Here is a 23,270-nt window from a genome sequence, read left to right on the forward strand (position 1 = left end):
GCAGCCTGGCCCCCTCTGCCCTTGAGAGATATGCCCTTGGTCCTTCCTCCGATGATGCCCCGTCTTTGTGTTTGTAGGCACCTACATAGGGCTGTTTTTAATTCGTATAAACATGAAAGTGTTTAAACTCTCCCTTAATGGTGGCCGCCTTTACCAGGCCAGAAGTCCCACATGTCAGCATGGACTGCACCTCAGGAAACCCTCTCCATCCTCAAATGCTTTGGGTGGAGTGCAGACACAGCGGCTTCCCCTGCAAAGGCACCCCTGCCAGGTCAGATAATTACTTAGGTTGGTAGTCTCTCACATTGGTTGAGGCTCATTTAATTTTTAGGAAGCAATAGATCTTTAATTGTTGAGCTGACTAGGGCTGTCTCCACAGTCCTGTAGGAGGAGCTGCGGGTTTATTATCTACCAGGATTCCTTCTGCTTCCTCTAACAGTTTTCTTAGTTGTTGAACAACACAAACCGAGGGACTGATGGGGAGAGGGAAGAACTGCATATTTTTAAGGTAGCATTGCTTATAAAAAGTCATCAGCTCAGCTACCTGCATTTGGGAGTCTGGGTGTTGAGGGCGGGGATTTATACAGCACCTGGCCTTATAAGTTGACTATTCATGATAGGTGAAGAGGTGAAGTTTTTTGTTCATGAGAATCACTAATGAAAATCAGTTGTTTAGAATGTGAAGGGCACAGCCTACACTGCTAAAACACTCCCCCTAGTGGGAGTTTGGTAGAATACAACCAAGCCCCCTGTGTCCAAAGAGGGAGTTGGCCTTTCATTGTACTCCGGGTGATCTCTCTCCATTATCCGTGCAAAGGAAGGGCCCGAGAGCAGGAACAATTTGATCTTATATTTCTTTGGGTTTTGTTTCAAAATTTATTTTACTTTCTTTAAAGCTCTATCATGTTAAATATGTTCTGTGCAGTTAAAATAATGCATGTTCTTTGCTGAAAAAAAATAATAGAAGTGTAGTCTAGGATATACTGGGGACAAAGGGGAAGTAACCAGAGATTAAACCTTCTTTTACAAATTACCAGTCAGGCGTGGTGGCGCACGCCTGTAGTCCTAGCCCTTTTAGAGGCCGAGGAGGGTGGATCACCTGAGGTCAGGAGTTCTGAGACCAGCCTGGCCAACATGGTGAAACCCTGTCTCCACTAAAAATACAAAAATTAGCTGGGCATGGTGGCTCACATCTGTAATCCCAGCTACTTGGGAGGCTGAGACAGGAGAATCGCCTGAACCCAGGAGGCAGAGGTTACGGTGAGCTGAGACTGCACCACTGCACTCCAGCCCGGGTGACAGAGCAAGACTCCATCTCAAAAAAAAAAAAAAAAAATTACTTACAAAGGCCAGCCACAGTTACTTATGCCTATAACCTCAGCACTTGGGGAGGCCAAGGCAGGAGGACCCCTTGAGCCCAGGAGTTCGAGACCAGCCTGGGCAACATAGGGAGACCCTGACTCTAGGGAGGGAAATGACCCACAAAGCCAGCAAACAAATTGAGCGTTTTGTATTTTTATTGTAGAGTTTATACCAATATCCATTCTATAGATGCTCTCTGTTGAAATGATTCAAGAAAAACGAACATCTAGTTTTTCCTTGGAATGTGGCCCAGACATTGGTGTGCATATCCCAGGACTCATATTCTTTAAGCTTTTGGATAATTTTGCAAAATCATTTCTTCTTTAAAATTTTATATTCACACCATAATATTTCCTTCTGAAACCTCTTGAGGTACCCAAACAGTGGCTGCCAAAAAGTGCAGTCAGTGTAAAACTAATGAAATGAAATGATGTAAGTAGCCGTGTTATGCAGATGGCTGCGGGTAAAGCCTAAAGCCCCAAGCAGGTGTGAACAACAGTAGGTACTGTCTCCTCAGACCTCGGGACGGGGCAGAACCAGCTCCTTACCCCAGCCCTCCTGACCGCCTTGATGGCAAATAATCAAGCATGTGACATTGAGGAGGTGTGATGGATGCAGGCTGACATTGTAGTTACACCTGATCACGTCAAGTGAGAATCCAGGTTAGGTGCGTGAATCTGCTGGCTCAAGGACTGCAATCACATCTGGCCTATTGAGGGAGGGGCATCTCGTACTTGTGCCATAAAACAATGACTTTCATCCACCCAATTATCAGAGGAACTTCTGAATCCCTGCAGTAATAAATCAGACAGTGGCCGGGCATGGTGGCTCACGCCTGTAATCCCAGCACTTTGGGAGGCTGAGGTGGGTAGATCGCCTGAGGTCAGGAGTTCGAGACCAGCCTGGCGAACATGATGAAACCCCGTCTCTACTAAAAATACAAAAATTAGCTGGGCGTGGTGGTGGGCGCCTGTAATCCCAGCTCTTGGGAGGCTGAGGCAGGAGAATTGCTTGAACCCGGGAGGTGGAGGTTGCAGTGAGTGGAGATCACACCATTGCACTCCAGCCTGGGTGACAAGGCGAAACTCCGTCTTGAAAAAATAATAAAAAATAAATCAGACATAGGATCTGCAGCTAAATAATAGGTCCCACCAGCTTCCAATGTACTGTCATAGTGCATAATTTTAAGAAGTTATTAAGTCTTCTTTCAACCTTAGTAAAGAGAAGGCCTTTTGACACTGTTTGATGTGAATATTGCAGCCGTGCCATCCCTTAAAAGGACTGTTGAAAACTGATAGGCTTTCCACATACAGTTTTACTGGGTGGAATGGACAGATAGGAACAAATCAAGAGGCAGGAAGTCCAGGTGAGATGCCTGGAACCCAGAACCCCTTGTCTTCACAGGCACCCACAGCCCTTCACAGTCCGCTCCCCTCACTGTGTGCTGTTGCCAAGCCTGGCATCAAGGGTGCCCTTCCTTTGAAAGATTTCCACCACCCCTGGGAGGCTGACAGCTAGGAAGCCTACAAGCTTGCCTGCGCCCCCTTGGGTCTCTGCAGCCTCCACCTGGAGATGAGCGTCAGGCAAGAGTGTGCATACCATACACACAGAATGCAGGCTTGGGGTCGTTTCCTGTGAAACTCATCAAGACCATGCTTTGGAGGATTAGGGGTAGGGGTGGTCCTGTGTATGTTGCATGTTTGTATGATCTCTTTGCACTGGAAAAATAACTTATAACTCAAGCTTCCTCAACTTCCCTAGCGCTGCGAGTCTCTGGAATGCACCCCTCTCCTATCTCGCAGCCCCTGTCTGCCCTGCCTGAGTCACTCACACCTTCCTGGGGGCGGGGGCAGTGGAAGCCAGGGGTTCAGGGGCACAGCCAGCCCTGGGAACACACCTGAGGTGATGTGGAGGCTGCTTTTGCCTTTCTTAACGTCCCCAGGGTCATCTTGGTCCTCCTGGGGGATGTAACAGGTGGTGAGGATTTGGGCCGAAAGAAGTCCTCACTGGTTTGGGGTTCAGGCTGCTGGCGTGGGTCTAGCCCATTCCCGGCGACATCCCTGGCATGGGCGTACCTGGTGGTGCCCCTCTGAGCCCTCCCCGCTGTGCTTGCCCCACAGACAGTCAGTCGGATGCGGAGACTGCAGCCGCCGCGGGCGAAGTGCTAGACCTCACCTCACGGGACAGAGAGCAGCCGTCGGAGGGCGCCACTGAGCTCCGCCAGGTCGCAGGGGATGCGCCTGTGGAGCAGGCCAAGGCGGAAACGGCCTCGCCGGTGCACCGGGAAGAGCACGGGCGTGGGGAGAGCCATGAGCCGGAGGAGGAGCATGGCACTGAGGAGAGCACTGGGGACGCCGACGGCGCGGAAGAGGACGCGTCGAGCAACCAGAGCCTAGACCTGGACTTCGCCACCAAGCTCATGGACTTCAAGCTGGCGGAGGGCGACGGCGAGGCAGGCGCCGGGGGCGCGGCCTCGCAGGAGCAGAAGCTCGCCTGCGACACCTGTGGGAAGAGCTTCAAGTTCCTGGGCACCCTGAGCCGCCACCGGAAGGCGCACGGCCGCCAGGAGCCCAAGGACGAGAAGGGAGATGGCGCCAGCACTGCAGAGGAGGGGCCCCAGCCCGCCCCTGAACAGGAGGAGAAGCCCCCCGAGACCCCGGCAGAGGTGGTGGAGTCGGCCCCGGGTGCCGGGGAGGCCCCGGCGGAAAAGCCCGCGGAGGAGACGGAGGGCCCCTCCGACGGGGAGAGCGCGGCCGAGAAAAGGTCCTCAGAGAAGAGCGACGATGACAAGAAACCAAAGACAGACTCCCCCAAAAGCGTGGCCAGCAAGGCAGACAAGAGGAAGAAGGTCTGCAGCGTGTGCAACAAGCGGTTCTGGTCGCTGCAGGACCTGACCCGGCACATGCGCTCCCACACAGGTAACCAGGGCAGGCCAGGTCCCCGGCCCAACAACAGGAGGCGAGCCGGGCACCTCTCCTAGGAGCTCCCCTGAAGCGGCGCTGGAGGCCACCGGGAGAACGTTTGCTTACGTTGCCGGTGCGCCCTTTAAGCCCGTGAACTAGGAGTTTTAAGGAGTTGTACTCTCAGCCCTTGAAGACGGTGCAGGCCTCCTGCAGCCAGGCAGGAGAGGGTCCTTGGCCATTGTGTTTTTGAGAACGCTGTGATCCGCCTTTAGCTCTGCTGCCTCCGCCTCCCCATCTGTAGAGTGGGGGTAACAGCTGCCCTGTTTCATAGAGGTATCTAGGAGAGGGTGCTTGTGCTGGGCATTTGGGCCACTTAGTCCTGTCTAGTCCTGTGGCCTGGACGACAGGCACTGCCCCAGGCCGCTGTGGGGCAGGCACCCTGGGTGATCCATCAGCGTCAGGAGGGCCTTTTCCTTTCTTAGCCGTGCAGTTCGGCTGAGATGACTGGGACAGGACCCTTAGCCACTGCCCTTCACACTGTTCTAGAGTTCACCCACCACCTACAGGGTGGAGGCTGCAGACCCCAGAGCAGGGGCGCTTACTTCGACACAAAGACCTGAATATGGCTCATGGAGTCCAGAGATACATCCTCCTTCTTTCCAAAATAACCTGTCCCTCCTCTCAGCCGCAGCTTCCCTCCCTGTCACAGCTGCAGCCCGCAGTGAACACATGTGCCCCGACCCAGCGCAGTCGGCTCTGCCCTGCGCTTGCCCGTGTGAAGGGCCAGGGTCCTTGGCTCTCAGAAGAGGGATATTCTTGGGCTCCCAACAAGCGTAGTGGGCCCTGCCCCGGGCCTGGCGTGTGAGCCATCAGGAAAGCCCCCGCTGCACCACATCGCAATGCAGAGGGTAACTGGTGCCCCCGACCTAGGTGCTGCTGTCCATGCAGATCCCTGAGAGGGTCCACTCCTGTCCCCCTCTAGATTCCTGGCCAGTCTGCACATCTCCTGAGGCTTCTGCTTCTGGGACCTGGGTTTTCTGGATCAGTATGTAGAGTTCCTGGGCTGAGAGAGGAAGGAGAGGAAAGGTCTCAAACTGACAGCTTGAACCAGCAAACAGAGCTTGTCCGTCCTCAGTTTGCTGGTTCAAGGAAGAGGCCTCTGGCTGAGTAGGACAGAGTTCTGGCCCCCCGCACATAGCCTGGGAGCCTCATTCTTCCTGTGCAGAGCAGGGTGCAGTGGGTACTGGTGCCTTTTGGTTAATGGAAATTCTTTCTTCCATTGTTCCAGGGGAAAGGCCATACAAATGTCAGACCTGCGAGCGAACCTTCACCTTGAAGCACAGCCTGGTTCGCCACCAGCGGATCCACCAGAAAGCCAGGCATGCCAAACAGCACGGGAAGGACAGCGACAAGGAAGAGCGGGGTGAGGAGGACAGCGAGAACGAGTCCACCCACAGCGGCAACAACGCCGTCTCAGAGAACGAGGCTGAGCTGGCTCCCAATGCCAGCAACCACATGGCCGTCACCCGGAGCCGGAAGGAGGGCTTGGCCAGTGCCACCAAGGACTGCAGCCACAGGGAGGAGAAGGTCACGGCAGGGTGGCCGTCTGAGCCTGGCCAGGGTGACCTTAACCCAGAGAGCCCGGCGGCCCTGGGGCAGGACCTGCTGGAGCCACGCAGCAAGAGGCCTGCCCACCCAACCCTGGCCACAGCTGATGGCGCCTCCCAGCTCGTGGGGATGGAGTGACAGCCTCAGCCCCCCTCAGCACAGACAAAAGCCAGCAGAGCAAAGCGTGTATACTTCATGGGGTTTCCTCAGTGCCCTTTGGCTGTTGAGTAAGAGAGAGAGAGAGAGTGAGAGAGACAAGCAGGAGCGTGGCTGCTCGCTCAGTGCCATAGCCTTACCGCAGCCTGCGCGGGAGGCCACAGCCCGTGCCGATTCCAGTGCCTTAACTACTTACCGGATCCCTCCATATTATCATGGGTGTTGTATTTTTCCAAAATGACTTCTTAAACAAAACAAATATTATAATGAATTGTCTGGAGAGGACCTCTTCATTTGAGCATTAGCGTTATTTTGTATTGGTGTGTGTGAGCTTGTTCTTGTGAATCTGTGATAGCACCCTTTGTTCTGTGAGCTGGAAACAGAAGGAAAAAACATACCCTTGGGTACCCATAGCCAATAACTGGAAGAAAATGATGTGAATTTCATGTAAATGACCAGAGGAAAGATGGATAAGATGATAATTTCTTAAATAGACATTTTCCTTTTTTCTTTGTGCTTCATGGTGGAGCTGTCATCTGGTCCTTGGTATTACAGGATGTGGTTGATGAAGGTTTCCAATATGGTTTCAGGCCAAAACCAGGAAAGATTCTAGCTTCAGCCTCATGTCCATTTCCAGTCTGTCAGCATTAGACATGGTCACTGTTCAAGTTTCAAGACATCCATTCTTAACTATAGAGAAGAGTTACTCCCCTGGCGTCTTAACCTATGGAAAACATGCACGGATAGGATATATTTGATTGCCTCCTCTTCCCTTTCAGTATATGTATTATTAATATTATTATTATTATTATTAGTTCATCAGTTTGCTGTTCTCTGCAGTGAGCAGAATCAAATGGGCAATATTTGTCCTGGGAGACCTGTGCCGCACCCAGGTCCCTGTGTTAACGTGTGCCTGCGGTTGTGGTTGGCACCCTCGGGTGGTAGCTCTTCTACTGTAATGAGACAAGCCTTTCTTCTGTCACTGCAGAATTTAGAAGGGGCCGTGAGCAGTCTTCCCAAGCATGGTCCAGGAGCAGCTCAGAGAGGGTGGAGTGAGGATGCATGCATCCAGGGAACAGGCATCAAGAAGCCAGGGCCGTGCCTGGAGCACTGCGGAGATGACTTTGGAGAAAGCAAAGCAGTGACCCAGTGACCAGGCACGTTACTCGTGAGCGAGGTATTCCCAGTCTTCCTGCTAAGCCTAATCCAAGCCTTACCCAGCTGTGCTACTGTCATTTGCAAAGCGAGGAAATACTACTACTGGTAATAAAACTACACATGCAAGATGTCAGGTGAGAAATAGGTTTATATTTACCTTCCTGCGATGTGGGGTTGGTGCTTGAAGACAAATGTGCTGTTTCTAGTTTCTTAAATAGCCCAAAGCCCTGGATGCAGAAAGGCAGGGTTATTTTTACCCGTGAGCATCCTATGCAGGCAATAGACTTCCCTCACTGTCCCCGCCTGCAGGGAGGAGAATGTACCTCACTGCACCTGAGCTCCTGGTCCCTCAGCCAAGACCTCAGGGGTCCCCAGCCAGCCTGCTGCTGGGGACCCCTGTGCTTGCTGCAGTGTGTGGAGCCTCTTGCCTTCCCCTGGGGAGGCACCCCTGTACCCCAGCTTCCTTCCCCTGGCCTTTTCTGGCCCCAGTGCTCCTCCTTTACATAGACTTGTTCGCACAGAAACGTGCACGCCCCCTTTTCTCCGCCACTTCACCAATTTCTGAAATCCAACCTCCCAGACTTCACAAGAAGATAGATATTCTTGAGATAATGAAAAGTGATATCTTCGCATACGAAAGGAAAAAAGGTTGAGGTATATACGATTTTTAACTGTATTAGGGATGTATGAACCAGTTTAAAAACGAGGTTTTATTTACTGTAGAGATGAATGCAAATCAGAACCAATGATCCCTTCGTCTACTTAGTTAAAACCAGTTCATACATCCCTTAGGGTTTTTTTTATTATTATTATTATCACAGTTGTTGTTGTTTTTGTTGTTATTATTATTTGGGGTTTCTTGTGTTTTTTCTTTGCGACTCTCCACACTAAACTTGCAATATTGTGGGGAGAAGCTGTGACTAAACTCTACGCTGCGGTGAGATGTAGCAGTAATCAGCTCCCAGCGACGTGTGTAGCCGGGGCTGCCGCTCGCAATAATCACTATTGATTTAAAGCTTTACTTAGCCTTGATCTGTACCCTCGTAGTCAATAAGGTCTTGCCACATTTTATTAGTGAGGTGGAGAAACGTATTATTTGTTTGTTGTTTTTGCCCTTCCCCCACCCCCCAATATTAAACTGTGAAATTTGTGATTTGTTTAAACTCTGGGTGAATCATAGCTTAGTTTGCATGTCCAGCTAATTTGTTTCTATACATTTTGTTTGATTCTCTTTCTCCTTCTCTCAGGGCTTTTACAAAAAATATATATATATATGGATCTTCTGAAAAGTTTTTTGAGGTGCAAGTTTTTTCTCTTGTTTTTTTTTTTTTTCTCATTGATTAATGGACATGATGCTGAGATTCAATCACTACATGAAACACCTGGCTGTGAAAACAAAACAACCCAGAGGGCTGTGTTCCAAGCAGCGCTGGGGAAGCTACGTAACAGTCGGATGCCAGTTTTGGGAAGATTCACCATACGTTCTGACCCTCTGTTCGTCTCTTTCCTCTCCTCTTTCTTCAAGAAGGAAATTGATCCTAGTGATTTCAGCCCATGCATTAAACAGGAAACAATAATAAATTTGTAGAATTCATATTTTTCTAAAGGGAACTTAAAAACTGCTGCTACATGTTATGTACAAAAGTGGTTTATGCCACATGAACAGAGAATCACAAGTTTGGTTTTGGTACTTTTTGTTCCTCTTTGTATTCAGTTGTATAGAACTTCCAAATTCAGAATGAGAAGAAAGCTGTTCTGTATCAAACCATCTAAGCAATAAATGTTATATTTTAAAAGCGGCAGATTGCCGGTCACGTGGCCGTCCTGTGATTTGTTGTGATCCCATCCCCAAACCCACAGCCCACTTGGGGCAGGTCCCAGGTGTGCAGTACCACTGGGGGGAGTCACAGGTGCCCAGGGAAGCTCTTGTCACCCAGGCAGCATTTTTATTTGTGCTGGAGGCTGTGGCAGTGACTCTTGCCTATGCTCCCAGCACTTTGGGAAGCCAAAGCAGGAGATTCACTTGAAACCAGAAGTTCAAGACCAGCCTGGGCAAAATAGTGAGACCCCTATCTCTAGAAAAAAATGTTTAAGAACTAGCTCGGCATGGTGGTACATGCCTGTTGTCCCAGCTATTTGGGAGGTTGAGGCAGGAGGATCGCTTGAGCCCAGGAGTTTGAGGTTGCAATGAGCTACGATCGTTCCTCTGCCCTCCAGCCTGGGGGACACAGCAAGACCCTGCTGTATATAAAAGCACTCGGCTGCAGTTGTGAGAGCTGCTTTGAGAGCATGTGGAAAGTTAAGTGCATGGCCACTGTCAGAGCTTCAGAGTGGAGACCTTGGTGTTGGGTGCACAGGGCCAGGAGGCTGGACCTAATGAGGCACCACAGTGCAGGCCACTCTGTCATTGGCTAAAGCCAGCATTTTTGTTTCCTGTGCAATAATGCCTAAGAAGTCCACCTCGCCTCTTCTTCCTCCAACCCAGTGGTAAGTGATTGAGTCAGCACCTAGTGGAGGGAGAACAAAATCTGTTAGTGTGACCAGATTTTGGTGAGACGGGAGGGGACAGCAACCCTAGGGCTGGGGATGGTGCAGGTTAAAACTCACATTTGGGTAAAATAGCAATCAGCAGAGCCCCAACTCCTAGCAGAGCCTCAACTCCTATAACTAGGGAGTGGCTCTCAAAAAGCAACACTGGGGGCTGGGTGCGGTGGCTCACGCCTATAATCCCAGCACTTTGGGAGGCCGAGGCGGGAGGATCACTTGAGGTCTGGAGTTCGAGACCAGCCTGGCCAACATGGTGAAACCCCATCTCTACTAAAACTACAAAAAAATTTGGGTGTGGTGGTGTGTGCCTGTAATCCCAGCTACTCCGGAGGCTGAGGCATGAGACTCCCTTGGACCCAGGAGGCAGAGGTTGCAGTGAGCCGAGATGCCGCCACTGCACTCCAGCCTGGGCAACACAGTGAAACTGTCTCAAAAAAAAAAAAAAAAACCAACACTGAAAGAAGTTGGTTTTGGAGGCGGCTGATTGTGGATAATGCTAAAATGCATTGAGTGCACTGTACCATACACTGCTAAGTGCCACCTCCCTGCAGGACCAGAGCTGTGGCTGTGGTCCTTAAGCTTTTTCAGGCCCCTCTGTTGAAAGACGTAGAATTTAACACACATTTATATGTGGGAGCTTGGGGGATCCGCATGCCTGAGTGGGCGGTGGCAGGTGGAGATGTACTAGCCCTGGGTAAGCGGATCTCAAACCTCAGGTCCTCTGCCCAAAGACATAGCCAACCACCTGCACTGTGTTAGAGATGCAGGACAAAGAAGTGGCCACGAGCTGTGTTGCTGGGGACAAGCTGGCTGGCATGACAATCCCAGCTCTGCCTCTTGGGGCTGGTGAATGGCTTTGTGCCTCAATTTCACCATTCCTAAGAAAGGGATAGCGATAGTACCTACCTCATGGGCACTGTTGTGTGGATGCTATGAGTTAATTACATAAGGTGCATGTTAGGGGCTCTCATTATTGTTTCTACAGTCTTCTCATGGGAATGCTTCGTTGGTTGCCTGGTGAGGAAGTAGGTAGAACTTCACCACACACATTCATGGCACAGTGCGGGGAACAGCCAGAGGAGGGCCTTGTGGGAGATCACCAAGATGCAGGCACTGTCCTTGAACCCCAGGGAGTCTTGTCACCTTCTCCTACCTGGCCTCCTCTGGCCCTGTAATCCCACTACCTTCCCGCTCAGCCTGTGACCTCCCCATGGCCCCAGGACTCTGCCTGGGCCTTGGTGCTTATCCAGCATCCCCACCCCGGACCAAAGCCTCCTCCACTGGAGGAGGGCATGGGGCATGGGGATGGGGGAGCTGGCGGCATAGACGTAGCACCCAGGATGAGGCCTAGTCCCTTGTTACCTTGCTGCTCAGAGTGTCATCTGAAGACCCAAAGCATCAGCATCCCTGGGAGCTTGTTAGAAATGGCAACCTCAGGTCGACCTGGTGTGGTGGTGCATGCCTGTTGTCCCAGCACTTTGGGAGGCTGAGGCAAGAGAATCGCTTGAGGCCAGGAGCTCAAGGCTGCAGTGAGCTATGTTCACACTCCAGCCTGATTGACAGAGCGAGATCGCATCTTCACAAAAATAAAAACGTAAACCAAAAAATAAAAGAAATGAGAACCTCTGACCCACCCAGACCTGCTGAGTCAGAATTTGCATGTGAACAAGGGCCACAGTGGATATGTGCACACATTGAAGTTTGAGAAGCTCCGGTCTAGACCCCAAAGCTTGGTTCAGAATAAGGTGGATGGCGGACTCGGCAGCTGGCTGCAGAGACAGCTGTGGATTCTCCCCCTCAAAGACAGAATCCATCTCAGAATGAGTGGGCAGAGGCCACATATGGCTTTAGAGAGTGCCGATCTTGGCCCTCCAGAGGTTCCTTCCACAGTCCCTACTCCAGCCCCAGCACAGACTCAGCCACTGCCTAAACCCGAGTGCCCCAAGAGTCTTGTTTGGGGTTTCTGCCTGTTTGCCATCCTTGTGGATTCCAAGGCTACTTTGAAAGGGCTGAGGAGCGAGGGGGGCCTCCAACCACTGGCCAACAGCGCCAGCTGCCTGCTTGCCTGTCCTGGTGTTAAGCCTTGGGCCTGCAGCGCTCAGGCCTCTCCCCTTCATAACCACCTCCCTGAGGAGGCCAGGAGTGAGGGAGGATGACTAGGCTTATTTTAAGCTTGTAATTGAAGGTTGCTCTTTAGCAACAAAAGAGTCCCCTCCAATTCTAGGCTGCCAGAGTCAGTGTCCTAAATAAGAAACAAGCGGTCACTCCTTTCCCGTTTTACTGTTAGGGGAAGGAAGCCACAGCCCAGTGGGGAAGTGACATCCCTGGCCCTTGCCGTTCACCACTTCAAGTCTTGCCCAGCTGTCAGGGCAGGAATTCATGTCCCCACGGTGGCATCTGCTTCCCAGGCTGTGGGGCCAGCAAGGGGTTCAGCTGCTCCCCAGCCCTGCCTTCCTCCATGGATCTGACATGACTCTTTTATGGGAATTTACGTAAAAGTAACGCCTTGCTCAGTGTGGAAAATTTAGGAGCTTCAGGAAAATATAAAGAAAATTAAGGAAGTCATCTCACTTCTCAAATACCGTGTTAATTTGGTGAGTGTTGCTCTTTTCATTGGGCCTCACTTTTCCCTTCCTCATTCTCAGATGTGTTTGTACAGGACTTTGCACACTGCAGTGTTTTCCTGTGGTTTTTGTTTCTTTTCTTCACCCAAGTCCAGTGAGCTGTGAAGGAAAAAAATCCTTATTCCTTCAGAGCAGGGACGAGCATTGAAATGATTTGCCCAGGTCAGCTGGCTATTGAGTGCTTTTGTTGGGATGAAATTCTCCACCAGAAAAATCCTAAAACAGAAGTCCCCAAGAATGGGTGGTGTGTGTCGTCCACTGAAAAGGGAGTTACTGAAAACTAGGAATGCGTGGCCTCTGGGAAACATGGCACTGTTGTGATTTGGCACATAGATATTTGGCATACATATTCCCAGGGTCACTGAGTAAATTCCCAACTGTTCCAGTTCTCTTTTGCTGCATGACGAAGAACACCAAAACTTTGGGTCAGGATTTGGTGGGTTGGGCAGGGCTCTGCAGGGATGGCTCATCTGTCCTCCATGAGGCATCAGCTAGGGCAGAGCCTCCAAGACCATTTTTTCTCGCTCATATCAGGTGCCTCTGTGTGTACAACCCACCCACTCACCTACCCACTAAAAGAACATTCTTTGGGTTGCTTGTTAAAAATTGCATTTCAGGCCGGGTGCAGTGGCTCACACCTGTAATCCCAGCACTTTGGGAGGCCAAGGTGGGCAGATCACCTGAGGTCAGGAGTTCAAGACCAGCCTGGCCAACATGGTGAAACTCCATCTCTACTAAAAATACAAAAATTAGGCTGGCATGGTGGCAGGTGTCTGTAATCCTAGCTACTCGGGAGGCTGAGGCAGGAGAATCACTTGAACTTGGGAGGCAGATGTTACCATGAGCCACGATCACGCCACTGCATTCCAGCCTGGGTGACAAGAGTGAGACTCTGTCTCAAAAAAAAAAAAAAATTGCATTTCAGATCTACTAATTCAGGATCTCAGGAGGGAGGACCCAGCCATATACATTTTTAGCAAATTCCTAGAGAATTTGCTAAAGCCCAGAAAAGTTTGCAAACCAGGGCTCTGTTAAAGACTGTTCCAGATTCCTGCCCCTCAGTTGTACCTCTAGTTGCCCCTCAAGCTAACACCAAGGCAAATTGTTTGCAATGGAGCCATTGTTTGGTCTGGGGTAACTCTCTGATATCTAGGATATGTACTGGAACCTTCCTTCAAGCCTCCTGCCTGGCCTCTTTCCCTGCTTTTGCAGCCACTCCTCTACATACATTGGCACAGGTGCTCCCACCCAACTTTACCACCTACCCCCCAAAAGGGAACTTCTAAGAACCTGTGGCTGGGCTCGACCTTGGCACTGAGTCTAGGAGCAGTTGCCTCCACCTGGCTCACTTCCCTGAAGCTTTGGGTCCCTGGTCTCCTGATACGCACTTGTCAGGGCTGGCTCATAATGGTGGGATCCATATGGATAAATGAAAATGTGGGGCCCCACTCTGTCGCCTGGGCTGGAGTGCAATGGCACAATCTCAGCTCACTGCAAACTCCACCTCCTGGGTTCAAGCAGTTCTCATGCTTCAGCCTCCTGAGTAGCTGGGACTGTAGGCATATGCCACCACAATTGGCTAATTTTTTTTGTATTTTTAGTAGAGACAAGGTTTTACCATGTTGCCCAGGCTGGTCTCGAACTTCTGGCTGCCTCAAGTGATCTGCCCTCTTGGTCTCCCAAAGTGCTGAGATTACAGACATGAGCCACTGTGCCCATCTTGTGTTTGTTTTTGTTTTGTTTTGTTTTTTGTTTTTTAAGAGACACGGTCTCACTCTGTCGCCCAGGGTGGAGTGTAGCGACGCAATCTCAGCTCACTGCAGCCTCAATCTCTCAGGCTCAAGTGATCCTCCTGCCTCAGCTTCTCGAGTAGCTAGGACCAAGGTGCACACCACCACACCCAGCTAATTTTTTTGTATGTTTTGTAGGATGGGGTTTCGCTATGTTGCCCAGGCTGGTCTCAAATTCCTGGGCTCAAGCAATCCTCCCACCTCGGCCTTCCAAGTGTTGGGATTACAGCGTGAGCCACTGTGCCCGGCCAATTGGCTCTCCAAGGCTACATTACCTTAGACATTGGGATACTTACATGCAGGTGTCCACAGGTGCCTGAGATCTCACATCCACCCGACCCTCTCTGCCTCCACACCCAGGCCTCCACCAGGGGCCAAGGGGGCCGCAATCACTAGGCAAGGGCAGGGAGGCAGGAGAGAGAGGGAGGCAGGACCACACAGGAGCCAGGGCTCCCGGCACCCAGTGCACACTCCATTGTCCCATCAGAGTTCACTGACGAATCTCAGTTCAAAGATAGTATCATAAAGAGTTTCAAGATGGGGCCCTGGGAGCATTGAACTCCAAGCACAGGCCCTCGCAGGGGTCCCACTGCAGGAAGCCGGCCCTGCTGTTGACCCTGCCCACCTCCCTCAGCTCCTTGGTCCTGTCGGGTCTCCCTGCTGACCCCATGGCACTGCTCCACGCTCCTGTCTGTGGGGCCCCCGTCTGTCCCCACCTAGAATTCTGTTTCCATACCAAGGCCTAACCAATGGCCCCTGACCCCGTTCAGTGTTTTGAACCAGCCACTCCTGTTTTTGGCGGCCCTGCCCTCCCACGAATCTCACACCCATGGCTGCCCTTGGATCTGGACACAGTTGCACTTGTTATCTGGTATCAGCACTAGGGAGGCTCAGTCAAGCCAGCACTAATGGTGGGTTTGGTGTCCTTGGGACTTCTCCACCCAGGGCCTGTGCCAAGGCTGGTCCTCAGTGCTTGGTCAAGAGTGGCTCTGGCGGCTCTGGGGTGGTGGCCTCTGCAGCTCAGTGCCCCTGCCACCCATGCTCACTGGATGGGGGCAACACCCTTCCTCCCAGTTCAGGGTGGATGGGCCCCAGAGCACCACCCAGCCAGCCAAGCCTCCTTGCCCCTGCCCTGCCCTCTGAATGGCCCAGATCATACCTGCTGCCTTTCTTTCCTAGCTCACTGCCTCCACCCAAGTCACCTTCTGTCCTGACTCCCAAGGACTTGGGTCCCACTGGGGAAGTCGGGAGGAAATGGGAAGCCTTCCTGACTGTGAGTGAGGGCAGGAGGGGAGGTGGGGTCAGAGAGGGCACCTGGAGGGTGGCAGGAGAGAGCAGGAGAGTGTAAGAGAGGTGGCAGGGGAGGGGGGTGCGAATAAGAAGAGAACACCATCATTGTTTACCAAAACTGAATTACACCACACCAAGTTTTCCTGTTATTTATTTATTTACTCATTTATGTATTTTAGTGTGTTTAATTGAGGTTAAAAAAAGAAGCAAGAAAAGTGTTTGCAGATTGGCTTTATGGCAGTGAGCTTTGCAATGATCTCTGAAAAAGTCGGGGGAGTCCGGCAGGCAGATGAGAATCTAGGCTTGCTGGCGTATCCAGATGACTCAGAAGGAGGACCCCAGACGGGGAGGGGCAGTGCTGGGAGCAGGAGGCGTCCTGGTCAGGCTGTCCATCCATGTCTACCCAGCAAATATTTGCAGGCCCTGAGCTCAGCAGGGGAGGAAATCTCAGGCAAATGAGACACAGACTCTGCCCTCCAGCCGCTTCGGAGAAAACAGCCGAGAAGGACATTGTTAAATGGAGTGGCAAGCCCAGAGCATCAAGGGCATTTGGAGGTGGGGGGCACTGCTAGTTGGGGACATGTAGACAGAATTTATAGAACGAGGCCCCTGGAAGGATTTCTGCAGGTTGCAGCAGGGTGGAGGAGCGTCGCCGGCCCGGGGCCAGGAAGAAGCTCAGGGCACAGGGAGGCTGGCCACGGGGTGTCCCATCACATCAGAGTGGTGTGGGCTACGGCTGGAAGGGGAGGCAGGCCACTGGCTGACATGCCGCACAGCAGACCGTGAATAGACGCATGAGCGAGTCAGGGAGTCAGGAGAGCTCTGAACACTTGAGTTCATTTCCTGCTGGAGGTGGGAGCCGTTGAAGGTTCTTGAGGGCATCCGTGAATGCACCGGAACTGTGGTCTAGAAACATCCTAGCAACAGTGTGAGACGGGGAGCCAGCAGTCTAGGCAGAAGGTAACGAGGGCCAGATGTGGTGGTGTGCACCTGTAATCCCAGCTACTTGGGAGGCTGAGGCAGGAGGATCACTTGACCTCAGGAGTTCGAGACCAACCTGGACAATGTAGCAAGGCCCTTTCAAAGAAAAAAAAAAATGAGTTGGGGAGAGAGAGGAAAGGTAATGAGGGTTTGAAGTGGGCTGGGGAGGAGAGGAGCACTGGAGAGATCGCATTTGGCAGTACTTGATTAACGAAGATTGCAATGGGGGCGCAGTCAAGCTTTCAACATTGTCACTGGAAATTGGGGGAGATGGTGCCATGAAGGATGCCAGGGAAGCCAGGTGGAGAAGTCAGTTTGATGGAACACAGAGATCATGGGTTCCTTCTTGTTGGAGGTGTCTATCAGAGGTCTTCAAGTGACAAAAATTCAACTCAGAGGCTGGGTGCATTGACTTATGCCTGTAATCCCAACACTTGGGGAGGCAGAGACAGGAGGATCACTTGAGTCCAGGAGTTCGAGACTACCCTGGGCAACAAAGTAAGACCTCCATCTCTACTATAAACAAATAAATAAATAAATAAATAAATAAATAAATAAATAACTCAGACCAGCCTCTACAAAAATGAGAATGGGTTAGCCCACATTGACAAAAAGTCCAGAAAGTGACTTTAGTTAGATGCACGTCCACCAAAGCTAGTGTTGGAGCCCACCATGTCCCATCTCCTGGTTCTGCTTTCTTCCTCAGGGAGGGCACCTGCCAGGCAGCAGTGTCGCTCAGCTTATGTGCAGCCAGCTTGGTGACTACAGCAGCTCATCCTAACAAGAGACCAGAACTTCAGGCTGGTCTGAGGCACGTGCCCACCTCTGGGTCACACGTCATTCTTGAAGCAGTGGGCAAGTCAAATATCCCCACCCCTCCTGCACAGAAAAGGGGAGGATCCCAAGAAGAGAATGTGGGGGCTGCCTCCAGGAGGAGAAGAAAGACTTGTGGGTCCACCGCAGACATCCAGGTGGAGATGTCTGGAGCCCAGGGGTCGGGGAAGAGCTACAGCCAGGTTGGGGTTATTGTGGGAGGAGCCGTAGGAGTGAATGAGATCAGGAAAAGTGGCCGGTGTAGACCTAGGACCTAGGGACCTAGGAAAGAGACAGACACGCTGGGGAAGAAGAGTCAGAGGACAGAGGGTGAGACGCTTGAAGAGGAAGTGGGCGAGAACAGTGTTGCCTAAAAAGAGAGAGCCCAGTTCCCTGAAGGTGAGGGTGAAGACAGGCCATTGGGCTGAGACGATGGGCAAAGGGCAGGGTGTGGGCAGAGCTGGTTTGGGACCCAGAGCAGTGGAAGGGCAGAGCAGCCCTTGCCGAGACCAAGGGACAGCAGGGCTGAATGACCGCAATGCAGCACCCGCTTCGCTTTGCAAATAAAATGCGGACTGCGCGAGAAAGCCTGGCTTTTAGTGTCCATGCGTGTCCAGGAACAGCGACCAGGGCAAGTGCTTGAGTGCGCCAGGCTGGGCGAGGCAGGGAGGGACTGAGGGCTGGGTCCGGGGGAGAGGAGTGGCCAGGGAGGAGGGGCGACCCAAAGGCCTCCGGTGATGCGCTGACAGAAGGTAAAAACAAGGAACAAAGCAAAACCACACACAGGACAGCAGCGCGGAGTCCAGGCCCTGCCCTCTGCAGCCCCGCAGCCCAGGGACTCTGGGGCTCTCCCTGCTGCCTGTGGAATTTCCAGGCCAGCGCGTCTGATTGGCCTGGCCTGGGGCAGTGGGTGGGGATTTGGATGTTTCCAGAGAAGGGAAGATGGCGGTGAGAAAGCCGCTCGGCAGCTCCAGAGGGGTCGATCCCGCGACAGGGGAAGGGGGCGTGGGCGTCACATGGCAGCGCTGAGACTCGAGTGCTGGAACAGCCCAGCGAGGAAGGTCCCAAAGACAGCTCTTTTCACCAAAGACAGGCCTTGCGTTTGCGGTGCGGGCTCCACTCGCAGTTCTGCTTCAGGTAGAAAAGGGATGAGGGTGCCGGACCAGCTTGACCCGGTTTCCGCAGGGGCAGAAGCACTCCTTACCTTCGGCCTGCAGAGCCCCTCAAGCAACAGGGAACCACATTCTCCTGCCCTTGGAAAAAGTTGACCCGCTTCACAGTGAAGCCTGAGAGGCGAGGTGGGGGCGGCGGGGGGATTTGGATGGGACTTCCAGACGCCTTTCTTCTTCCCAGTGCCTACCTAGGGACGGGGACGCTAGGACAGCTGAAGCTGGCACATATCTGATCATTGTTCCTCAAGCACCTCTTTGTCCATGCACCCTCCCTGCCCAACACCTCCAGTGGCCTCTGAGGCTTGGAGAATGACATCCAAGCTCTGCTTCCCAAACAGGCCCAAGCCCACCCTCTGCCTCCCAACTCATCCGACCATGACCACCATCTGTCACCCTTTGCAGCCACGCCCTGTGGTGACCACGCCCACAGACGGCCCTGGTGACCTCGCCCACAGATGGGCACGACCTTGAATGGCTCTGCTTTTGATAGTCACGCCCCTTGTAGCCATGTCCTGTGATGTCCACACCCACCAATGAGCATGCCCTCAGGTGACCACTCTCAGACACCCTGGGATCCAGCTGCCCTCACACCCCCAGGGCATGCCTGGGCACACCTGTCCTCTCTTTGGCCCTCCCCTAAAAAGCCCTCCAAATCCTAAATCCTTCTTCCAAATCCTGTTCTGCTGCTTCAGTCTCACCACCTCCTTGAGGCCCCCTGTGACTACCCCAGCTCTCTGGTGTTCACTCGCTTGGTTCCTACGATACATTGGAGCACATTTGCCTTTTTAAAAATAAGCTGAGCTGTCTCCACAGCTAGATTTTCAGATCCCGAAGGATAGGATGGAGGCAATTATTCTTTTTTGTGTACCATCCAAAACTTATCCCAGCACCAAATACCTTTTAGCTATTCAGTCTATGTCTCTTTTTTTTTGAAATGGAGTTTTTGTTCTGTTGCCCGGGCTGGAGTGCAATGGCATGATCTCAGCTCACTGCAACCTCCGCCTCCTGGGTTCAAGCGATTCTCCTGCCTCAGCCTTCCGAGTAGCTGAGATTACAAGCACCCGCCGCCACACCCAGCTAATTTTTTGTATTTTTAGTAGAGATGGGGTTTCACCATGTTGGCCAGGCTGGTCTTGAACTCTTGAGCTCAAGTGATCCACCCGCCTCAGCCTCCCAAAGTGCTGGGATTACAGGCGTGAGCCAACGCGCCCCGCGTGGCTCCCGAGAGCTTTCTAAAGTGCAAGGAGGGCTGGGACTGGCTGATCTAAGGGTACCCTGGGAGTGCGATAGTGTGGTCAGCTTATGGGATTTGGAGCCAAACGGCCCCAGTCCAAGCCCTCACCTCACTCTCTGTGTGCGATCCAGCAGCCCTGGGCCTCAGTCATCTTCATCTCCCATATGGGTTTAAAATGCCCACTGCCCAGAACACACAGTGCCTACAGAGCTGCAGATGAGTTGAGCCCCTAAAGCGATAGCCCCCAAGCCTCCCTCAGAACCTAAGGGCTACACTGAGATAGACCCTCAGTCTTCTATACCCAGGGACATGTGGGGACAATGCAACACTCTCAAAAGAGGTGGCTCAAACAATGTCAACTGTAGTCATTTTATAGTGCTGGGAAAAGAATAGCCTTAATTTTACATCTGATTATAGAGGGAAGGATTCATAGTGTCCCTAAATTGACCTGTCTAAATATTTCCACATAATATGCACAATTGTCATCTGCAGGCACAAACGTTTCCTTTTCTTTTCTTTCCTTTTTTTTTTTTTTTTTTTGAGACTGAGTTTCACTCTTGTTGCCCAGGCTGGAGTGCAGTGGCGCCATCTCGGCTCACCACAACCTCCGCCTCCTGGGTTCAAGGGATCTCCTGCCTCAGTCTCCTGAGTAGCTGGGATTACAGGCATGCACCACCACGCCCAGCTTTTTAGTAGAGATGGGGTTTCTCCATGGTGGTCAGGCTGGTCTCAACTCCTGACCTCAGGTGATCCACCTGCCTCAGCCTCCCAAAGTCCTGGGAATACAGGCGTGAGCCACCGCGCTCAGCCAAACATTTCCTTTTCTTTTTTTCTTCCTTTCTTTTTTCTTTTCCTTTTTTTTTTTTTTTTTTTTTTTTTTTTTTTTGAGATGGAGTGTCGTTCTTGTTGCGCAGGCTGGAGTGCAATGGTACAATCTCAGCTTACTGCAACCTCCCAAGTTGCTGGGATTACAGGCGCCTGCCACTACGCCTGGCTAATTTTGGTTATTTTTAGTAGAGACGGAGTTTCGTCATGTTAGCCAGGCTGGTCTCGAACTCCTGACCTCAGGTGATCCACCAGCCTCGGCCTTCCAAAGTGCTGGGATTACAGGCGTGAGCCACCTTGCCTGGCCCAAACGTTTCCTTTTCTAAGAGGCCGTGGGGTGTCCTGGATCTGGGCAAAAAGGGCACTTCAGGGCGCGGGGCCCCACGAGGCGATGCCCTTGTTGGCCTGTCTTGGTATTGCTGCCCACCTGAGCCGGGGGAGTGGGCCGTAAACTCGCAATATTCCTCCACCCTGCTGCCCACCACAGGAATGCTTGCCTGTGAAAGTCATGGGTCCCCTTTGTGTCCCAGAGTTGTTGAACAAGATCCTAGTATACACCATCATCACACCACATGCCGGGAAGGCCGGAGGATTCTGGGACCGGAGCTCAGGTTTTTTTTTTATTGATACTAGAGAGAGGCTTAGAAGCTTTTCTAATTCTAAGAACCTGCTTAGAATTATACAAACTGAAGGGGATGGGGCTTCGAGTATTTTCAAGAGCTTGGGGGTTGCAGGTGTTACATGTTTATCTGAAGATGAAGTTAACTAGATCACGAGGTAAGGAAGGGCAGCTTCAACTTCAGATGGTAGCTCTTAAGTAGTATGCAAAGCCCTTATCCACATAGATAGCCAAGTCTGTAGGAAATACTGCTTGCTCTACGCTGAACTAAGTCTCCCCAAAATCCATACAGTGAAGCCCCCACTACCTCGGAATGGGACTGTATCTGAGATAGGGCCCTTACAAAGGTAATTCAGTTTCAGTGAGGCCATCAGGGTAGGTCCTAATTCAATCTGACGGGTGTCCTTATAAGAGGAGCTTGTAACACAGACTCAGAGGACACGGCAGGAGGAGACGGCTGCAAACCAAGGCGAGGCCTGGGGGAAACCAACCCTGTCGAAGCCTTCCTCTCGGGCTTCCAGCTCCTCGGACAGTGAGGAAATCTGTCTCTACTGTGTAAGCCCCCCGGACAGAGGGCTTTGCTGTGGCATCCAGCCCTGACTAGTGCACTGCCCTGGTGGATTTTCTGCATGTTCCTGATACAGCTGACAGACAAGTGGATGATGACAGGGCTTTTTCATTATGGAGTCTCATGAGATGCTGCGGGCACAGCACACAGGACACTCTCCATCAGCATTAGGGACCGGCACAACCATCGCAATGACAACCCTTCTCTTACTGCTCACGGGAGAACGCATGACCCAAGGTCCAAGGTCCAAGGCCTGTGCTGGGCAAGTTATAAATCAAATCCACAGATCTTCACTGGGCTCCTACAATACCATACCAGGTATGGAAAGCACTGCTTTAATCACGCTGGCTGGTCCTCACATTTCTTTCTTTCTTTTTTTTTTTTTGAGACTGAGTCTCGCTCTGTCATCCAGGCTGAAGTGCAGTGGTGCAATCTCGACTCTCTGCAACCTCCACTTCCCAGGTTCACATGATTCTAGTGCCTCAGCCTCCCGAGTAGCTGGGATTACGGGCGCCCGCCACCATGCCTGGCTAATTTTTGTATTTTTAGTAGAGACGGGGTTTCACAATGTTGGCCATGCTGGTCTTGAACTCCTGATCCCAAGCGATTTGCCCACCTCAGCCTCCCAAAGTGCTGGGATAACAGGCTTGAGCCACTGTGCCCAGTGTGGTCCCCACATTTCATTAAAATATCTTTATGGAATTCAGAGAAACAAGAAAAGTTATGGAGTTTTTTTTGGGAAAGTCAGGAAATTCCTCTGTCCTAGAACTAGATAGGGTGTCTTGAGTTCTCTTTGATTGGGAATATTTATTCGTCTAAAGGGGGTTTCTCAGCTCTGGGTGCCTATCTGTAAAATGGATGCTACCAGTTTATCTGTTCAATCTAATGGCAAGAAGCCTATGAAGGACAGAGTGTGAGGGCAAGGAGAACAAGGTGGTACAGTCCCTCTCTCCCACCCCACCGAGCTGTGTGGCCTTGGTAAGAGGATTGGTATTGTATTGGGAGTGGTGAGAGGCTGGACAGAGGAGCTCTTGAGGCCCCTTCCAATTCTCCTGCTCCTCCGATCAAATAATAGGTTTGCCAAGTTCCCACACCCTCGACTCTACTGTCAAGGACCAGACAATCTTTGGGAACTGTGCCCCTTATCAATTTAGTGCCACGCAGCTCCAAGTTCATCCTTCATTGCCTGCTTTGAGAAAATGGATCTGGCCCCTTTAGACATGTTTCCTTTGTGTGCTGACACGGTGTTAGGTTTTGTCAGAGAGAGAAGTGATAGGACACGGCCAGAAGGTTTTTCTTCCTGTGCTATGTGTCCACTTGGCTGACTCCTGCCATGCTCATGGACCCTCCAGCACCAGGCTCCTGCAGTGCGTGGTGGTCAGCAGCACCCAGCAGCCAGCAGCTTCCTCCAACCTCTTCAAGCAGTTTGTGGCTGACTTCCTCCAGGAAGGCACTTCTCTTACAGGAACAGTTTAACTCTGGCCCCCCCGCCCGACCCAGAGCTGGATATCCAGCAACTCCCACTGCTTTGGCACCAACAGCAACTTCTCAGCCCTTCGGTGAGTCGGGGCAGTGCTCTCTCAAATGAGGGCTCGAGGTGGGGTGGAGGAGCGGTTGGAT

General features: G+C 51.9%; 1 protein-coding gene across 15 annotated transcripts in view; it reads left to right on the plus strand.

Annotated features, from left to right (window-relative positions):
- Nucleotides 1-9,001, plus strand: part of RREB1 (ras responsive element binding protein 1) — a 143,905-nt gene extending 134,904 nt beyond the window's left edge. For all 15 annotated transcript variants that reach the window (XM_009450456.5, XM_518223.9, XM_001164032.8 and 12 more), the window contains 2 exons: nucleotides 3,483-4,280; nucleotides 5,554-9,001. In XM_009450456.5, coding sequence (XP_009448731.1) covers nucleotides 3,483-4,280; nucleotides 5,554-6,011 — 1,256 coding nt within the window. In that variant the 3' untranslated portion in view covers nucleotides 6,012-9,001. The remainder of the gene's footprint in view (nucleotides 1-3,482; nucleotides 4,281-5,553) is intronic.
- Nucleotides 9,002-23,270: the final 14,269 nt, after the last annotated feature.

This window comes from Pan troglodytes, chromosome 5 (assembly GCF_028858775.2).
Source record: "Pan troglodytes isolate AG18354 chromosome 5, NHGRI_mPanTro3-v2.0_pri, whole genome shotgun sequence".
In the NCBI taxonomy this organism is placed as follows: Eukaryota; Metazoa; Chordata; class Mammalia; order Primates; family Hominidae; genus Pan; species Pan troglodytes.